Source organism: Alligator mississippiensis, chromosome 8, assembly GCF_030867095.1.
Source record: "Alligator mississippiensis isolate rAllMis1 chromosome 8, rAllMis1, whole genome shotgun sequence".
Taxonomy (NCBI): Eukaryota; Metazoa; Chordata; order Crocodylia; family Alligatoridae; genus Alligator; species Alligator mississippiensis.
The window spans coordinates 40,562,102-40,577,177 of record NC_081831.1 but is presented as its reverse complement, the minus strand read 5'-3'; the positions used below and the strand labels follow the sequence as shown (position 1 = coordinate 40,577,177).

General features: G+C 42.8%; 1 protein-coding gene across 2 annotated transcripts in view; it reads left to right on the top strand.

Moving 5' to 3' along the window:
* Positions 1-15,076, top strand: part of GABRQ (gamma-aminobutyric acid type A receptor subunit theta) — a 126,286-nt gene that overhangs the window by 103,148 nt on the left and 8,062 nt on the right. For both annotated transcript variants that reach the window (XM_059733113.1, XM_006257840.3), the window contains exons 4-5: positions 419-639; positions 13,698-13,780. In XM_059733113.1, the coding sequence (XP_059589096.1) occupies positions 419-639; positions 13,698-13,780 (304 nt within the window). The remainder of the gene's footprint in view (positions 1-418; positions 640-13,697; positions 13,781-15,076) is intronic.

Genomic DNA, 15,076 nt, shown 5'->3' with positions numbered 1-15,076 from the left:
CACACAAGCCGGAGCAGTTTTGAGGTTTTCAACTCCCTGACATTTAGGAATGTTGAGCCAAAATTTGCATTTGTTGGCTTGTCCCCATCTTCTACCACACTCTGATATTGGTATTAAGGAGCACTGAGCAGAGCAGAGGAGTAAATGGGTTGATGTACTGCCGCAGGCTGTATCCATCAAATGTTAAATCAGTGACAACTCAAATCACTTCCTTCTCTAGAAAGTTCATTTCTTTATCCTGGAGCGCAGCTCTTTCAAAAAATGGCATAATTTCTATAAAACATCACGTGTGGAATTGAGGCATGTGGATGTAAACATTTTGGCATCATAATAGATGTCTCCAAGGCAGCATTTTTGGGAAGAATGAGTAATGTCTCTCCTTTGGGACAGACTGACGGTTGGGTGTTTCCTCTCATAGGACTACACCATCACCATGTACTTCCAGCAGAGCTGGCGGGACAAGCGCCTAGCGTATAATGACCTTCCTCTAAACCTGACCCTGGACAACCGTGTGGCTGACCAGTTGTGGCTCCCTGACACATATTTCCTGAATGACAAGAAGTCTTTCCTACATGGAGTGACAGTGAAGAACCGTATGATCCGGCTCCATCCAGATGGGACTGTGCTCTATGGCCTGAGGTAAGCATAGTAGGAGTTTTCATTATGTGCTTGGTTATGAACACCATTGCCATTCATCTTATCACCTACTTCTCCCAAGCTCCATTTTAAAAGAAGTGCCAGCAGGCAAGAGAGATTTGCTCAAGTGTTGCTCACTTCTGTGTGTCTAAAATCATGTTCCACGCCAAAAGTCACTGCATTTTTTATAGCTAAAATGATTTGTGGTAGATCAGTATTAGGGATGGAGGGATATTTGAGGCCCCACACCAATGTAGGCCACTTTCATTCAAGTTGCCTATTGTTTCCATTTGAAGCTCACATTTTCACTTGCTCATAACTCATTTAGATTAGAGATCAGATTAAATATTCCGGGTTTGGTCTCTGACCAGGACTGAGTATTTATGGAAAGTTTGAGCCAAATCAGTTTAGTCATTTTGAGCATGTGGCATTGCAAAAACATACTTTGCCCATTAAAAAAAATATTGCAACCTTTATTTTGAACATATCAGATGCCAAAATGACTAGGGATAGACATCTAACCCAACTCAGCTGTTCTGCTAGGAGCTTTGCTGCAGCCCTGCTGCCAAGAGATCCTCTTGTTCTGGCTCCCAGGGCTAGAGTCCTTGACCAGCTCTAGCCCTGGGTTTATATGCCTGGCCCCCATCTGGTCAGGTAACTCCCTAATTGGCCCTTGCCACACTTGCAGGCTGCTAACTGAGCAGTCCCTCTTCTCTTAAAGTGACAGCCATACCAAGTGCCCTGTCACACCAACAGATTTATTTTGAAAAGGGTACCCCAAACTTTCCTATGTTAGAGGATGTTTCATATTTTGATGAAGTTTCCAGTACATGCCACTCTGTGGATCTCTGTGAGGATTCTATCCAACTTCATTGACAGGTCTATATTTATAACACACCAACCAAAAAACATGGTGGTCTCAACTAAGGTTGTCTACTTTGGGTTAAAATAACAAGGAACACAAGACAATTTAAGCACCCATTCAGGACAGCAGCTTGAGTTTAAGCCTACAAGGAAGACTGATGTCAAAAACCTTGTTTTCTCTGGTGTTGTAATCTGAATTAGCCAATGTGGATTAGCCAATATGAATTAAGAACACAGTTTTTTTGCAGCATGGAAATACAATTTGGGTATGCATACACCCCCAGACGACCACACCAGGGAGTGCCACTTCACATGTGCTGCCCCTCAAAATGGATGTATGCAAGTTTTGTAGAGCCATGATGGGTGCCAACCAATGACTTTGCTATCTTAGGTATGTTTAATGATACAGATAGGCACAGCACAACAGGTGGTTACATGGCATCCATTTTGGAGTGGAGTGAGTGCACTGTGCTTCACCCAAGCACTTCCTAACATGGCTTAATGGTGTAGACATGCCCCAAGGGTACAAAATGAAGGTGTTATTGTAGCAAATACCAGTGTGCCTGGACTAGCTTAATCTGGCTGGAATGTGTAACATTGCAATGTAGTGATGGTGATGGAGGTGTTAGCTTGAACTGGAAGACAACGTTCATAGACAGGCTCTCCAGAGGGTTTGGCTGTTTGCTGAAGACTATACCATCACATCTTAACTACAAGTGTTATGTGTTCTAGCTAAATTAAGATAGCATATGTATGGTAGCACATGCTACAGTTGCAAGTTCATTTTGTGTGTATACACATCCTAAGAGCCAGTAGCGCTCTTTGGACAGTGCCAAGAACAGCCTTGGACAGGCCACATTTAGAGGTAAGACTATAGGGATGGCACCTGGGATAATGAGAGAGAAAATAATCAGATCATTCTCCCCCATTTCTTTAAGGTCCTACATTCATGTCGGTTTACATGAGAGCTGTTACTTTCCCTCAGCAGTATTCTTACCACAAATATTCTCCAAGGTACTGAACATTTGCATCTCCTGTTGCTGTCAGTGGGCACTGCTGGCGTTCACTTCACGTCATAGGTCTTGTCAGGAGATGCCTTTCTTCCTGTGATAAAAATGCAGGCTTCTGAGTGATAGCAGGCCCCAGGGAACACTTTAATAGATCCAGCCATCTTGTTCATAGAGATCTGGGTCATCATTTTTAAGAGACTTCATCTTAGTTTCTAAATTTGCTTTTGTGTTTTTGCTGGTACCAAGTACTTGTATCCACAAACATATTGGAGGACAATTTCAGGGTTCTTCTGAACATTGCCTTCTTTCTTCAGTTTGGGTTCTTTGGGGTTTTGTAGCATTTGATGGCTTCTTTGATAAAAGTTTAACACTTAGGTTTCATACTAGAGAGAATCTGTTCTTGGTACTGACTATCTGTCTTGTGTTTCTCAAAGTTAGTTGCCTTGATCTTTCCTGCTATGTGCCAATCTTTGTTTTCGTCTTCATATCCTACCATCTTTCCTGCCTCACCCTCATCTTGGAGTTGATCCTGCAGTGAAGTTATTCATTGATGCTATTTGCTAGACTTCTGGTGTGTAGGTCACTCTCTTTGCAGGGCACTATGATCTCAAGCATAGGAGTCTAAATTCATGCCAGGTTCTGTCTGAAACTGAAGCTGGGCTGGATCAAAAATTTGATACACATACCTTAAAACTGATGTGGGAATGCAGAAAGTTATATTCCAGTGGTTTTATCCCTGTGATGCTTATGCTCCGGTGCAGGGATCAGCAATCTACAAACCTCTGGAGCCTTTGAATCCAGACTCTGGAGCCATAGCTTCAGTGATAACTGTTAGGGAAGTGGGGAGGCTCTATACCCCATGCCACACTCAGGTGGCAAGGAGAACAGTGGAGGCAGCCAGGTCCTAGTGCCTGTTAACCTCAGATTTGATCTGGGTCATTCTAGCTCCCTGCCAGAAAACTGGTACATCTGGCAGAAAGGCTCAGAATCAACCACCAGGGGCCCAGTTATGGCCCACCAGAATCAATGAGAGCTCTGCTCTTAACCTCAGAGAGACTAAGACCAGGTTCCAAGATACTATTTGTTTTCACGAGTAAATGAAGCCTTTTATTTTCCCCAATTGCTCATTGTGAAAGTCCCTATATTGGAAAGATGCACATGTGCTTGTTTTGATACACTTAACAGATAAGTGGATGAAGGGGATGCAGCAGATGTAAGATCATCTCATGAAACCACTAATACACAGCATCTGACAAAAAGCTTACTCCAAAACTAACTTGCTTTGGTTTGGATCAAAGGCTCATGGCAATCACCAACCAGTAGAACTAACTGAAAGCAATGTGTTGTGTCAGAAGAGGTGATCTGGGAGAGAGAGGTTTCTTAGGAGTCAACATGAGATCTGGTCTTGTCTAGCTCCTTCATTAAATAAATATTTAAGAGATGGCATAACCAGCAGCTTTATGGCATTCACAGGTGACACTAAATTGGGAGGAGTTTCAAATATGACAGAAGGAAGAGGCATTGGGTGAAAGAGGAGAACCCTAAAGGAGTTGAACAGGAAAATAATAAGATATGATTCAGTCTGGGGAAATAATACAAATAAATGGGGAGAATAAGCTTGATTTAGCTGGCTGGAAACAACTTCTTCGCTAGGTGTTGAAACAGCTTTCTTTTTTTTTTTTGGAAAACTTGTTTCTAACAACAGTTTTTCTTTATTTCCAAATTGTATTATTTTTCAATGAAATATCCATAGGAAGAAATTTAAAATGGGAATTTTTTTTCATATTGGAAGACTTTTTTCCACAGAATAATTCTAAAATTTCATTTTGAATTGTATTTCTTTTGTATGCGTTTTTCACACACACATTTTTATTATTTTTTCATTATGTTGAGGCATTATGCACTAGTATTAGTGCTGACATTTCAATATATGATACATACTACTTGAAACATCCTATTTATTATATTTTTTTAAATAATTTAAAACAGTTGCAATTTAATACTGATTGGAATACCCTTTTAGATAAAAGTATCTCCTGTTTTAAAGAAAGTTTTATGCTTTTAGTCAAATAACAATGTCACAAAATCATTTCAATCATTATATTATTTAATTCCATTAATATAAATCCATACAATATCATTCTTAAAAATTCTGAAATGTATATTTTTGGGTTTTTTGGAAAACTAGTTTTGCAGGAAATTTGGAATGTATTTGGATGTGTTGTGATTAAGATTGAAAACAAGTTTTAAATTCCCCTTAAATAGATATTCCTAGCTTTGATTATCTCTAATTTCAAAATCCCTTGACTTCCAGTGATAGAGAGCTGTCAGGGCTGCAGGAGGAAGAAGTGCAGTTGAGAGTGGGCAACGTCAGATGCAAAGCTGGACTATCAATCAGCCTGAGGAGTGCCTTCTGAACAGCCAAATGCAGAGTGATTTGACCTCCAGACCTAAAACTTCTGTGGAAATACTAAGGGCCATCCTCACAAGCAAGGATTTTAAGAGGAGGGAGGGGTTATGACAGAATAGTGTTTAATGCATTCTGAAGAGAGAACATCAGAACTGCAACTTATATGTAGTTTGAGACATGGAGGAAAAGTGCCTGTGAAAGATGGTTTATAACATTTCCTTATCATCTCTTTAAAGTGGATTTGTATATCTGTGTACGTGTGTGTATGTGTGGTCATATAGACTGCAGACTGTAAACACACCTGCTTCCCTACTCATAAACACAAACGAGCACCCACCCACATACACAAGTCCAGGCACATTGCCATTTTATGTTAGGAGAAATAAGGAAATAAACCCACCTCAAAGGGCTGAGGCTGGAAAGGGAGCACACTGCACCTTCCTATCTGAACAATGAAACCTGGGCTGTCCCCTTGCCCATCAGCATACTCCTCCAGAGGCCCAGATCCTTCCTACTACTCTTCCATCCCAGAACTATCTGCAAAGTATAGATCCCAGTGCTCTCTGTTACGTCCAGTTCCCAATCCATTGTGCAGTTTATGGCCACTGGTGCCTAGATTGCCATGGGGCTATAATGAGGGCCAAGCAAGTTTGCATTGATCATGTGGCCAGCACTTCTCTCAGGAGCTCTAGGAAGCCTGTATTATTTTGGCCTCTCAAGGGTTGAACCTTCTGCCTCACCCTAGAGGAGCACCACCTACATTGTTCTCTGATCTCTTTTCTCAGAGTCTTTGACTCTTCCTCCTATCAGAGGCCCTGCAGCTGAGTCAGAGCCCATATTGCATCAGAAAATCCTGCCAGCAAAATAGTTGAACTGTTTTGCTCTTTTGCCAGTTGAAGGCACTGGTCTGGGAAATGAGAAAGGGGTGATTCAGTTGTCCAAATGGCCAGTGCTAGTGTGGGAGATCTGACATGACTTTTACTAGGCTCTGTCTATTCTTGCTTTTCTGCAGACAGAAGCAGAAGAAAGCATATCGGAGCTCCCAATCAGAAGCAACACACCAACTCAGCCTGAGGGGCTCCATTAGCCAAATATCCCAAGGCCCCGCAGCTGAGTCAGAGCCCATTTTGCATCAGAAAATCCTGCCAGGCTTCATGCTAAATACCATGAAGCATTGTTGCATCATGGAGTTATCAGAAAAGCCTGCTCCTGAAGTGCTAGGACACCTCATTGAGAGAAATTTGTAGGGACACAGAAAGGGGTTCAGGAAAAGTGGTTTAAACTCATCATGGGGCTGAGAGTAGAGACATCATGCAAAGAGCTATTGTCAAAGCCATCATTTGGATTTGGTTGCAGACTAATGTCAAGGGAATGAGAGAATTCCCATATTTAGAGTGGCACAAGGGGCACAGTTACAAGCAAAGAATGATGCATAAGAAAATTAAAATATAAGTGAAATGTCAGAATAGTTTTCCAGGAGATGAAGAGAAAATCCCAGCCCTGAAGAATAAACTGTCAAGAGCTATCCTGGAACTGGGGGAAAGGAACTCAGAGGATCCCACAGATCCTGCCCACCTCTAATGTCCATGATGCCATGAAAGAGAGAAACCAATATACTTGGAAGGACTAACCCATAGCAGATATTCTGCAATTGTTGTCAACTTCCAGCATTTTAGTCACTGTAGAGAAAGTCTCTTGCTAACTCATGCTGGTTGTTATGAAAGAATGCCTTAGGTTAGTCACTTTTCTTCACAAAAAGTAATTTGGAAAATGTACCTTTGACCTCGTATTTGGTGCTGTGCTTTTCCAGACCCTTTTACCATGGAGGTCCAGCCCCAATGGATTGTTTTCACCTGTTATACCAATGTGCATTGGTCCAGAATCACTTGTATTTTCCATTTTGATTCCTTTGTATGCTGTACATTCACAAAGAAAGCACACATGGCATTCACTTCAGAAAGGAAGAGGAGCATAGTCAAGCTGTGCAGGAAGTAGGGAACACACTTTATGCATGTGAAGTCAATGTAAACATGTGCAAGCTTTTGCCACACTGCTGGTTGTAGTATGATGTACAAGGATTTGCAAGGAAAAAGCAAAATTCACTAGTGATTTATAAAACTACTGGGCCTTTGGAAGTTGCTAACGGCCAAGTAGAAGATGACATTTTCTAGCACATTCTTATAAAACAACTTTGAAAACTTCAGGACTTTAGTGTTTGAATGTTTTCTCAATCAGCAAAATGTGGCTTTTCTCCGTTCCACCCACCTCATTCACTCTACCCTGTTCAAAAGCCTGGGGTTAGCCCTCACATGTCCCACTTATTGCCTTGTTGCTTCTGTGTTTCCTTCCAACTGTAGATGCTAACATCTCTGTGCTTCTTATGTCTTTGTCCTTAAGGGATTGTGGTGCCTTTGTTTTCTCAAGAGAACTGAAATATAACAAGTTGCTAAAAGGAGCTTGTAAGGAGGTTTCTTAGACTGCTGGCTTTTGCAGGCAAGCTTTGCTCCCTAAGGAGCTCCTCAGCTGTCCTCCCAAATAACACCAGTCTTTTAAACAAAGAAAATAAGCAAAACAAAATGATGCTGTCCCATCGTGGGTGCTGTGATGGGAACCCCTTTGGCTCTGGCCTTAGCACAGCAGGCTGACCCCTCCATGCAGCAAATTGTTCAGTGCACATCTTGCTTCCTTTTCTGCTCTCTCCCAGGAGGTTTCAAGCTCCTCATGGGATACACCCTCATTATGGAAAGGCCCTGCAGCTGGGCTCTCTTAACAATGTTGACTGTTTCCTCTTACAAGGGACAGGCTGCCCTGTTACAGAGCTAAAAAAACCTAAAACATTGTTTCTTTGACTGGACTGTGTATGAGGGTGTGTACCAATGCCTGGCTGAAAAAAAGCAGAACATAGGAAACAAACTGAGAGTGCCTTTTACTGGCCTGTTTTTGATTCAAGTGCAATTGTCTTAGTTTCTCTCCATGGAAAGATCCACAATCCCCATTAGGAGTCTGATCCTGCTTCTTTTGAAAACAGTGGGAGCTTGGGGCAATAATTTGCCATTTGAGTCTAACAGGTAGTGGCTGTTTTTTCGCTAGCCACTTTGATAAAGATGCAGAGAAAAAAAAGGAAAATGAGAGCCCCAAGAATGTACCTGAATAAGTAGAATGGAGAGGTTTTGTTGAGGGAGCTACTCTGATTGAAACATGAGCTAAAGGCACAGAGAAAACAGGTGAGGCAGAAAACTGGGTGAAATTGGGATATGAGGCAATTCAGGGATGTTCTAGGAAGTTGTCTGGAGCAGATGCTCTAGAACTTATCCCAGGCTTCAGATTTTGAGACCGGCATAGGCAGAGACTTGAACATGGCAGTCTTATAATACTGGTTTTGAGTGTTTCCCTCCATGCCTGCAGCCTTAAGTAATCACTCTAACTAAGAAGCCATTAATAAACGAACTGCACAAAGGAGGATCAGAGAAGGAAAATAAATGATTGATATGGGCGGTGGGTATTTGCGAACTAAGTTTCTGAGACTGGAGGAGCCCTTAAGTGATCAGTTTTATGATTCAGGAGTCCTGGCAGAGCTACAATTGTGATGAGGCAGTCCTCCCTACTGCTCTCAGCTCATGAAGATAGGATAAGTAATGGAAACAGGAAATTGGGGTGGCTCTTTCCCCTTCCTGTCACCCATACATAGAGCCTAATAATCCTCTGTCCAAGTTAGTGATAGGAAAAACCCTTTAAAGATTCCATTTGCCTCTTCCCACTAGTTCCCAGTGCTTTTTATAATTTTGTCCAGACTTCCGATCTAATAAGATTCTAATGAGAAAAGGCTCACTTGTATTATTGCTGTGAGTTTTGGTTCTCACCTAAGCAGGCAGTTCAGTAAGTTTCTCTGAATGCAGCAGGCAATGAGGGCACCTGGCAGGTCACAGCGAGAGAATAGCCTCTCTTTTCTACTTTACAGAAATGGCAGTGATGAGAATATAATGAGAAGAAAGGGGTTTAAGTGGGCATTCCATTAAGGTTTAGTTTAAGCTCTGGCTGGGGAATAGTTCAAGGTGTAACAAATCAGCTGCTACCAAGGCACTTGGCTGGTGTCACCAGCTTTTATGCAGTGGCCACTCATAGCTTCATGGCTTCTGCTCCAAAATATTGTGCTTCTATTGCTTGTACTGAAGAATTCTCAGCATCTGCTATCAAAATATAGTGTCCATGACACACAGTCCATTAGAGGGCAGTGGGGACACACACACACACTAACCACACTTTTTTTGGTCTGAACTGCTCAACACGTCCAGAGATTATATCCCCCCTTTAAAATAATCTGCAATTTTCCTACTGCCCCATCTACTCAAAATGTACTGTGTGCATGTTGCCAGCAATGTAGAGAAATGGTAGCTCTGTTTCCTCCTTGCTGTTTTGCAGTGACTACATAACATTATTCCCATGGAAAGGCAGAACTATATCTTCCTCCAAAGAGGATGGGGTGAAAAGGGGGATGATTTGGGGGGATAGGGTAGCAGGGGAGATCATGTCTAGGCAGTGCTTGTGGTCACTGGAGGACTGTGACAGCAGGTCATTTCACTGTGCAAATTACCGCTGAGTTCCTTCCTTTGCTAGATACTGAGTTTCCAAGTAGGAAAAAATTTATACCACAACCATTCTGAATATTTTTTTAGGGAAAGATACAGTTTGGCAGTATTCCAGTGCCTAACTGTAATGTCAAGGGGAGGGTGACATCCTTCCCTCTGGTTTTCTCCAATCCCATTCTCTGCCTTTCTCTTTTGTCATTTCTCCTGGAGGCACTGCTCTCTGTCTGTAACTATTACAGTAGGATGGGTTTGTTGTCTTTCTCTTAGATTCCTTTCTTACAGAGTGAGGCTCTGCCCCTCCTCTGATTTATCTTTTAACTTCTCATTCTTCTCCTGCTTTCCCTGATATCTCTTTTTCATCGCTACCTCTCGTGACCCCTCTTGTGTTATTTTCCTTCTCCTCCCTCCATTTCATCCTGTCATCTCCCCCATCTATTCTGTGGCCCTTTGCCTCTCCTCCCTCCTCCCTTCCCACACGTGCTCTCATCCCTCCCAATCCCCCACATTTTCGTCCTTATGCTCTCACTCTTTACCACTCTTTTAACAAACAGCCTTTCAAGAGTCCTTATTCGACAAACATTAGAATGTCTGTCTGCCTGCCTGTTTCATCTCCTATGTGAAACGCATTGCACTGACCCAATAAACAGTGTTGTTGAACATCTACATCTAACACAGTACTAGTCTGATGGCCTTGGATGCCAGCATGCCTTGCTCCCAGAGTATGTACAGTATGGGCTGGGGTACAGTGAGATTGCTAGTGTGCCTAGTCCTGCTCTGGACCATCTGTGGTTATAAGAGGAGAATGAAGTTTCCTAGTTCCCTCAGCATTTCATCTCCTGTTTGAGATAGCCAACATGGAAGGGGCAGTGGCTGTGTCTACATGAGATGCTCACTGCACAGTAACTCATTACTACTGCACAGTAGCACCACATGGCACAAAACATGACACGATGCTACTGTGCAGTAGTAACAAGCTACTGCACAGTCAGCATCACCAAAAAGCTGTTCAGGGATGCTACTGTACAGTAATGCTGCTAAATCTCTTTAGCCTACGGGGTATAGGTTGCCAACCCCTGCTTTATATTAGATAGCATTGTCCCTCCAAGTTACCATGGTACCAAGTACCACACACTACCCAGAGATGGTGCAAGTGTCTGAGTGACTCCCCCGCCCCCACCCTGGCTCAATACCAACTGAAGTCAACAGGCCAGCTGTCCAAATCAGGCCTTTGGCTTCTGTCAGTGTGCCAGTATAGGTAACCCATTTGACTCTGTCTTCCATTTTGTCTGCTCTGTTCAATAAAGAGATTTTACTTAGCCTGCCAAACTGGGATGGTGGCAACAATCAGCAGTTGGGGAAAGCAATGGGAAATGGAATTGCTGGTGAGGGAGGTAGTGGTGGCAGCCAGGTGACAAGCAGCAGCCCCCCTTCAGACTGAGCTGCATTCATTAATTTGCTGACCCTTGATATGAACGTTCACCTTTCTGATTGTACCATCACTTATAGTAATTCAGGAGAGGAGTAAAAATTGTTTCATGGAGTCCAGATGGCACAGTCGGAGGGACCCCAAGACACATATTTGAAAAGCAAAAGAATCCCCACCAGCTGCTGGGGCAGAACTCTGAGTCCACCTGCTTTCCCTTCAGTCACTTAGGTAACAGCACAGCATGGGAGGTGAGCAGGACAGGTCACAGCTGGCCAACTTACTACCTGGTTGTAGCCAGTCAGCAGGTCACACACCTGCTGGCCAGTCAAGGACCTGTGATTTTATTTGTAAGGAAGAGGATCAGTTGTCTGATACTCTGAAACCAATATAACCTTTATTCTGTTTACCTCACAGGAATGAACATCCCCAAATAATAAAATGGAAAGACATTATTTGATCTGACTTGGAAGGTCAAATCCTGCATAAGTTACCTTGGTATAAATCTAGCATATACCTAATCAAATCAATGGTGCGGCTCCTGAGTTATGCTGATACCTGCAAGGACACGATTTGGCCTCTGGAGTGCTGCATCCCTAGCACTCCATGCCGTGTTCTTTATTGGAAACCAGCACTGCAGGTGATGGTTGAGTTTTGCTGCAAGTCTGGAGTTGTGCTGTGAGCCTACTCCAAGATCAGGGCATGCTTCCCCTCAGTGCCCTTTGTTTAGGCAAGCTAGATAGACAGTGATCTTGGACTGGACACTATGGAAGATTTTAGCCCACCGGGTCCTGTAAATGGGGTGGACAATCTTTTTTTAATACATTTTTACAGCTTTCACTGTAGGGAAAATAAAGAATGCATTTGTGAATACTGTTTCCCATGGGTGTGGTATAAAATATACAGTGTATGCTGAGTGCAGCGTAGGGATGAGTCATACCCAGCCACAAATCTACCGTCTTGGTATATGCCTGCATTGGCCACTGTTCTGTCCCCCAGGTTTCTCCTGAAGAGGTTTGGGTCCCCCATGGGTATTTATTGTGCCTGCTCTCTTGTGATGTCTTATGAACTCTAATGAACTTGTTCAGAAATAATAGGATTTGGAGAGAAATTGTCTTTCCAGCTCTTTCACTGGAGGTGCGAATCTTGAATACCATGAAAACAATAGATTAAATGTAGACTCCTCTGTGATTGTTTGGGACTGGATTGCACTGCCTTCCCCCTTTAAACCAGCTTTTAATTTAAAGGGTTAAAGGTCCTTTCCTACCTAAGCTCCTTCCAGGCTAGTTGCAATGTTGTATCTAGACCTAGGGAAGATATATATAAATTCCCTCCATCTCTTTGGGTCTATTTATAGCACAGCAGGCAGTGGCAAAGGCTCTCCTCAAAGCTTCATCTTCTACAAACAGTCTTTGCAGACAGCAGAGAGATAAATTTAACATGCAAGATTTCTTAAAGAGACAGCTGTTCATTGATGCGCGTGCTCTCTCTTCCCCTCCATGTGCATCCATGGCTCAGTTGAGTGTTATCACTCTTTCCTTTGCCTCCCCTACCCCCCTTTACCTCTTTATCAATCCCCTTCTCTTGTTCTAGCTCTTTTCTCTTCCTTATTGATTTTTTTGGATTGATCTGAGTCTCATTTTCTCTGGTCTCTCCATCTGCCCAATGACAAGGCTCAAAGGATAACAAAGCTTTCCCGTTAACAGTTCAGTAGTTATGCCTGCATCATAAAAAATGTGTTGCTTGATTAATGCCTTCCAGATGGTTAATTGAGAAAGGGGAGAGGGAACTGATCCTTCCCTGCTAGCTACTCTCACACATGCATGCTGCACAGAAAGGAGGTTGCATTAAAAGAAGACTGGGAGATTAGGTGAGGGGGAGAAATTCCAGTGTGTATGAGGACAGAGTGGGATAATGCCAATGCCACATTTCCAGGATGAGTTACTGTATTCCAGAAATCTTGCACAGACACACAGCATGCAAATGTATTCACCCACACCTATTCAAATGGACAGCCACATGCTCATGGACTCTCCCAGCCCCACATCAAGACAGGGTGACAAAAATATACACATGTGTGTTTAGGGAAAGACATGTGTGCACACATGCATCAAAATCCTAAATTCCAAACTGCTTGGGCTACATCAAATTTGTGCACAGAATTGTGAACCGAAAGACAAGGAAACATGTAATTCATTGTAAAGAAAGGTCCAGATAGTGGCATTTGGATATCAGACCCCATGATAAAAAGGTAGATGAGATGGATTAGGGTGAAGAGTGGTAGATCAATGGAATTGGGTGGGTGTCATGGGGACTGGGAAAGGATGGATGGAAGGATAGATAGATATTGTGATAAATTATTCCTCCTCATACCTCATTGCAGAGCAACTTAAACAACATACACATAAATATAAAAGACAAATATATTATCTCTCTTTCAAACAGAAACATCTCTTTTTCCCTCTCATTTCCATAACTCTGCCTACTCTTACTTTTTTGGTCTCTATCTCTCTCTCCATCTATATATGAGGAGAAAACATTATGCCTTCCCCCCACCCCCCTGCACCTTTACTAAAGATACAGCCTTGATGACGTGAGTCATGAAAGATTAAACCAGGCCATTGAGGGTGAGGTTTAAGCACTGTGTTCTGTCCTCCACCCCATACACCTACATCTCCTCCACAACGGCTCTCCCCGGTTACTATGGAAACAGCAGCCCCTAATGCTGCCCGACTTTCATGTCTTCCTTTATTTTTTTCCCCTTTCAGAATCACCACCACAGCTGCTTGCATGATGGATCTGAGGAGATACCCTCTGGACCAACAGAACTGCACACTAGAAATTGAGAGCTGTGCGTATGCCTCATGCCTTCCACTTCCATCCCTCCCAGTCCCCATGAGAAGTACTGCATACGTCATAAGAAGGGGAAAACAGGGGATTCCCTGCGTGTTATTTCAGCTTTCCTCCCTCCCCCCATGTGTGCTTCATGCTGTTTTTCACTCAGAGCTGCTGGAGATCTGCCTTCATCTTCACCCTTCTCCCTCCCCACCTGTGTAACATTTGTTCTCTGCCCCAGACTGGGTCCTGAGAGTGCCATACCCAGTTATCTTATATGTTGTCACTGGGCTGGGGAGAAGGAAAGAGTCTGGCCTGGTTATTCAGTCCCCCACTTAAAGAATGAGAGGCACAGGTGAAAACCCAGAAATGAAAAGTCAAGAAGGTGTGGGGAAATGGGACTCCAGCAATAGGGCAGGAACTAAAATCTTTCCATTGTGAAGCCATCCTTAACACCAGTACCATTTCATGGCCAGGTGAGTAGTTATCCCTTTCTTATAAAAAATGCACTACGGTTTCCAACAGGAATAGTGCAAAATGCTGGGTCTCACCATAATGATGATGTAGCAATTACTTTGTATTTCCTATAAGAATGGTCCCACTGTGTCCACAGCATAAAACCTCCATCTTGCCTCATAACTATTTCTATGTCAGTGAGTCCCAGGATAATGGAATGTAAATTAGGTCCTGCTGGAGGCACTAATGACATATCATATCTGGCACCTCTCAGTATTTTGAGGATACTTTGCAGTTTAACCAAGAAAACAGAAGGCAGGGAATTACCTACAACTCCCCATCTCATGATTTTGCTGTCAATGGGCTACTGTCAGTCCAATTTGTTAGAGTCAGCACTTTGGTTTTCTTTGCAGTATTTGTAAAACTCATGCAGAGGATGGAAGAGACAACATTTATCTCCTGAACGCTTTTGCCTTTTATGTATTTGGCAAATTGGAAATCAAAATGGCTCCATTTCATTTACTTCCTTATTTGCATGCCAGCGTGACTGATGATGTCAGGAGCACAGCTCTGGAATTGTAGCATTCTTTATTTTATGTCCATGTGCTACATAAACAAAGGTTTAAAAAACACCAAAATAGCTCATTCACAGTGACACAGAGATGGATTTAAAAAACAGAGTACACAAGTAGAATCTAGAAGACATTCTTGTCCACCACAGCTGCTTATGCCAATTGCAAGATAGGTTAAATTTGGGGCATCAACTAAGTATTCATGTAAATCTAATAAATACTTATCCAACTGTAACTCAGCCAAAAGAAAAAAAACATGGTTTGGACTGACGGCATGGAGAAAG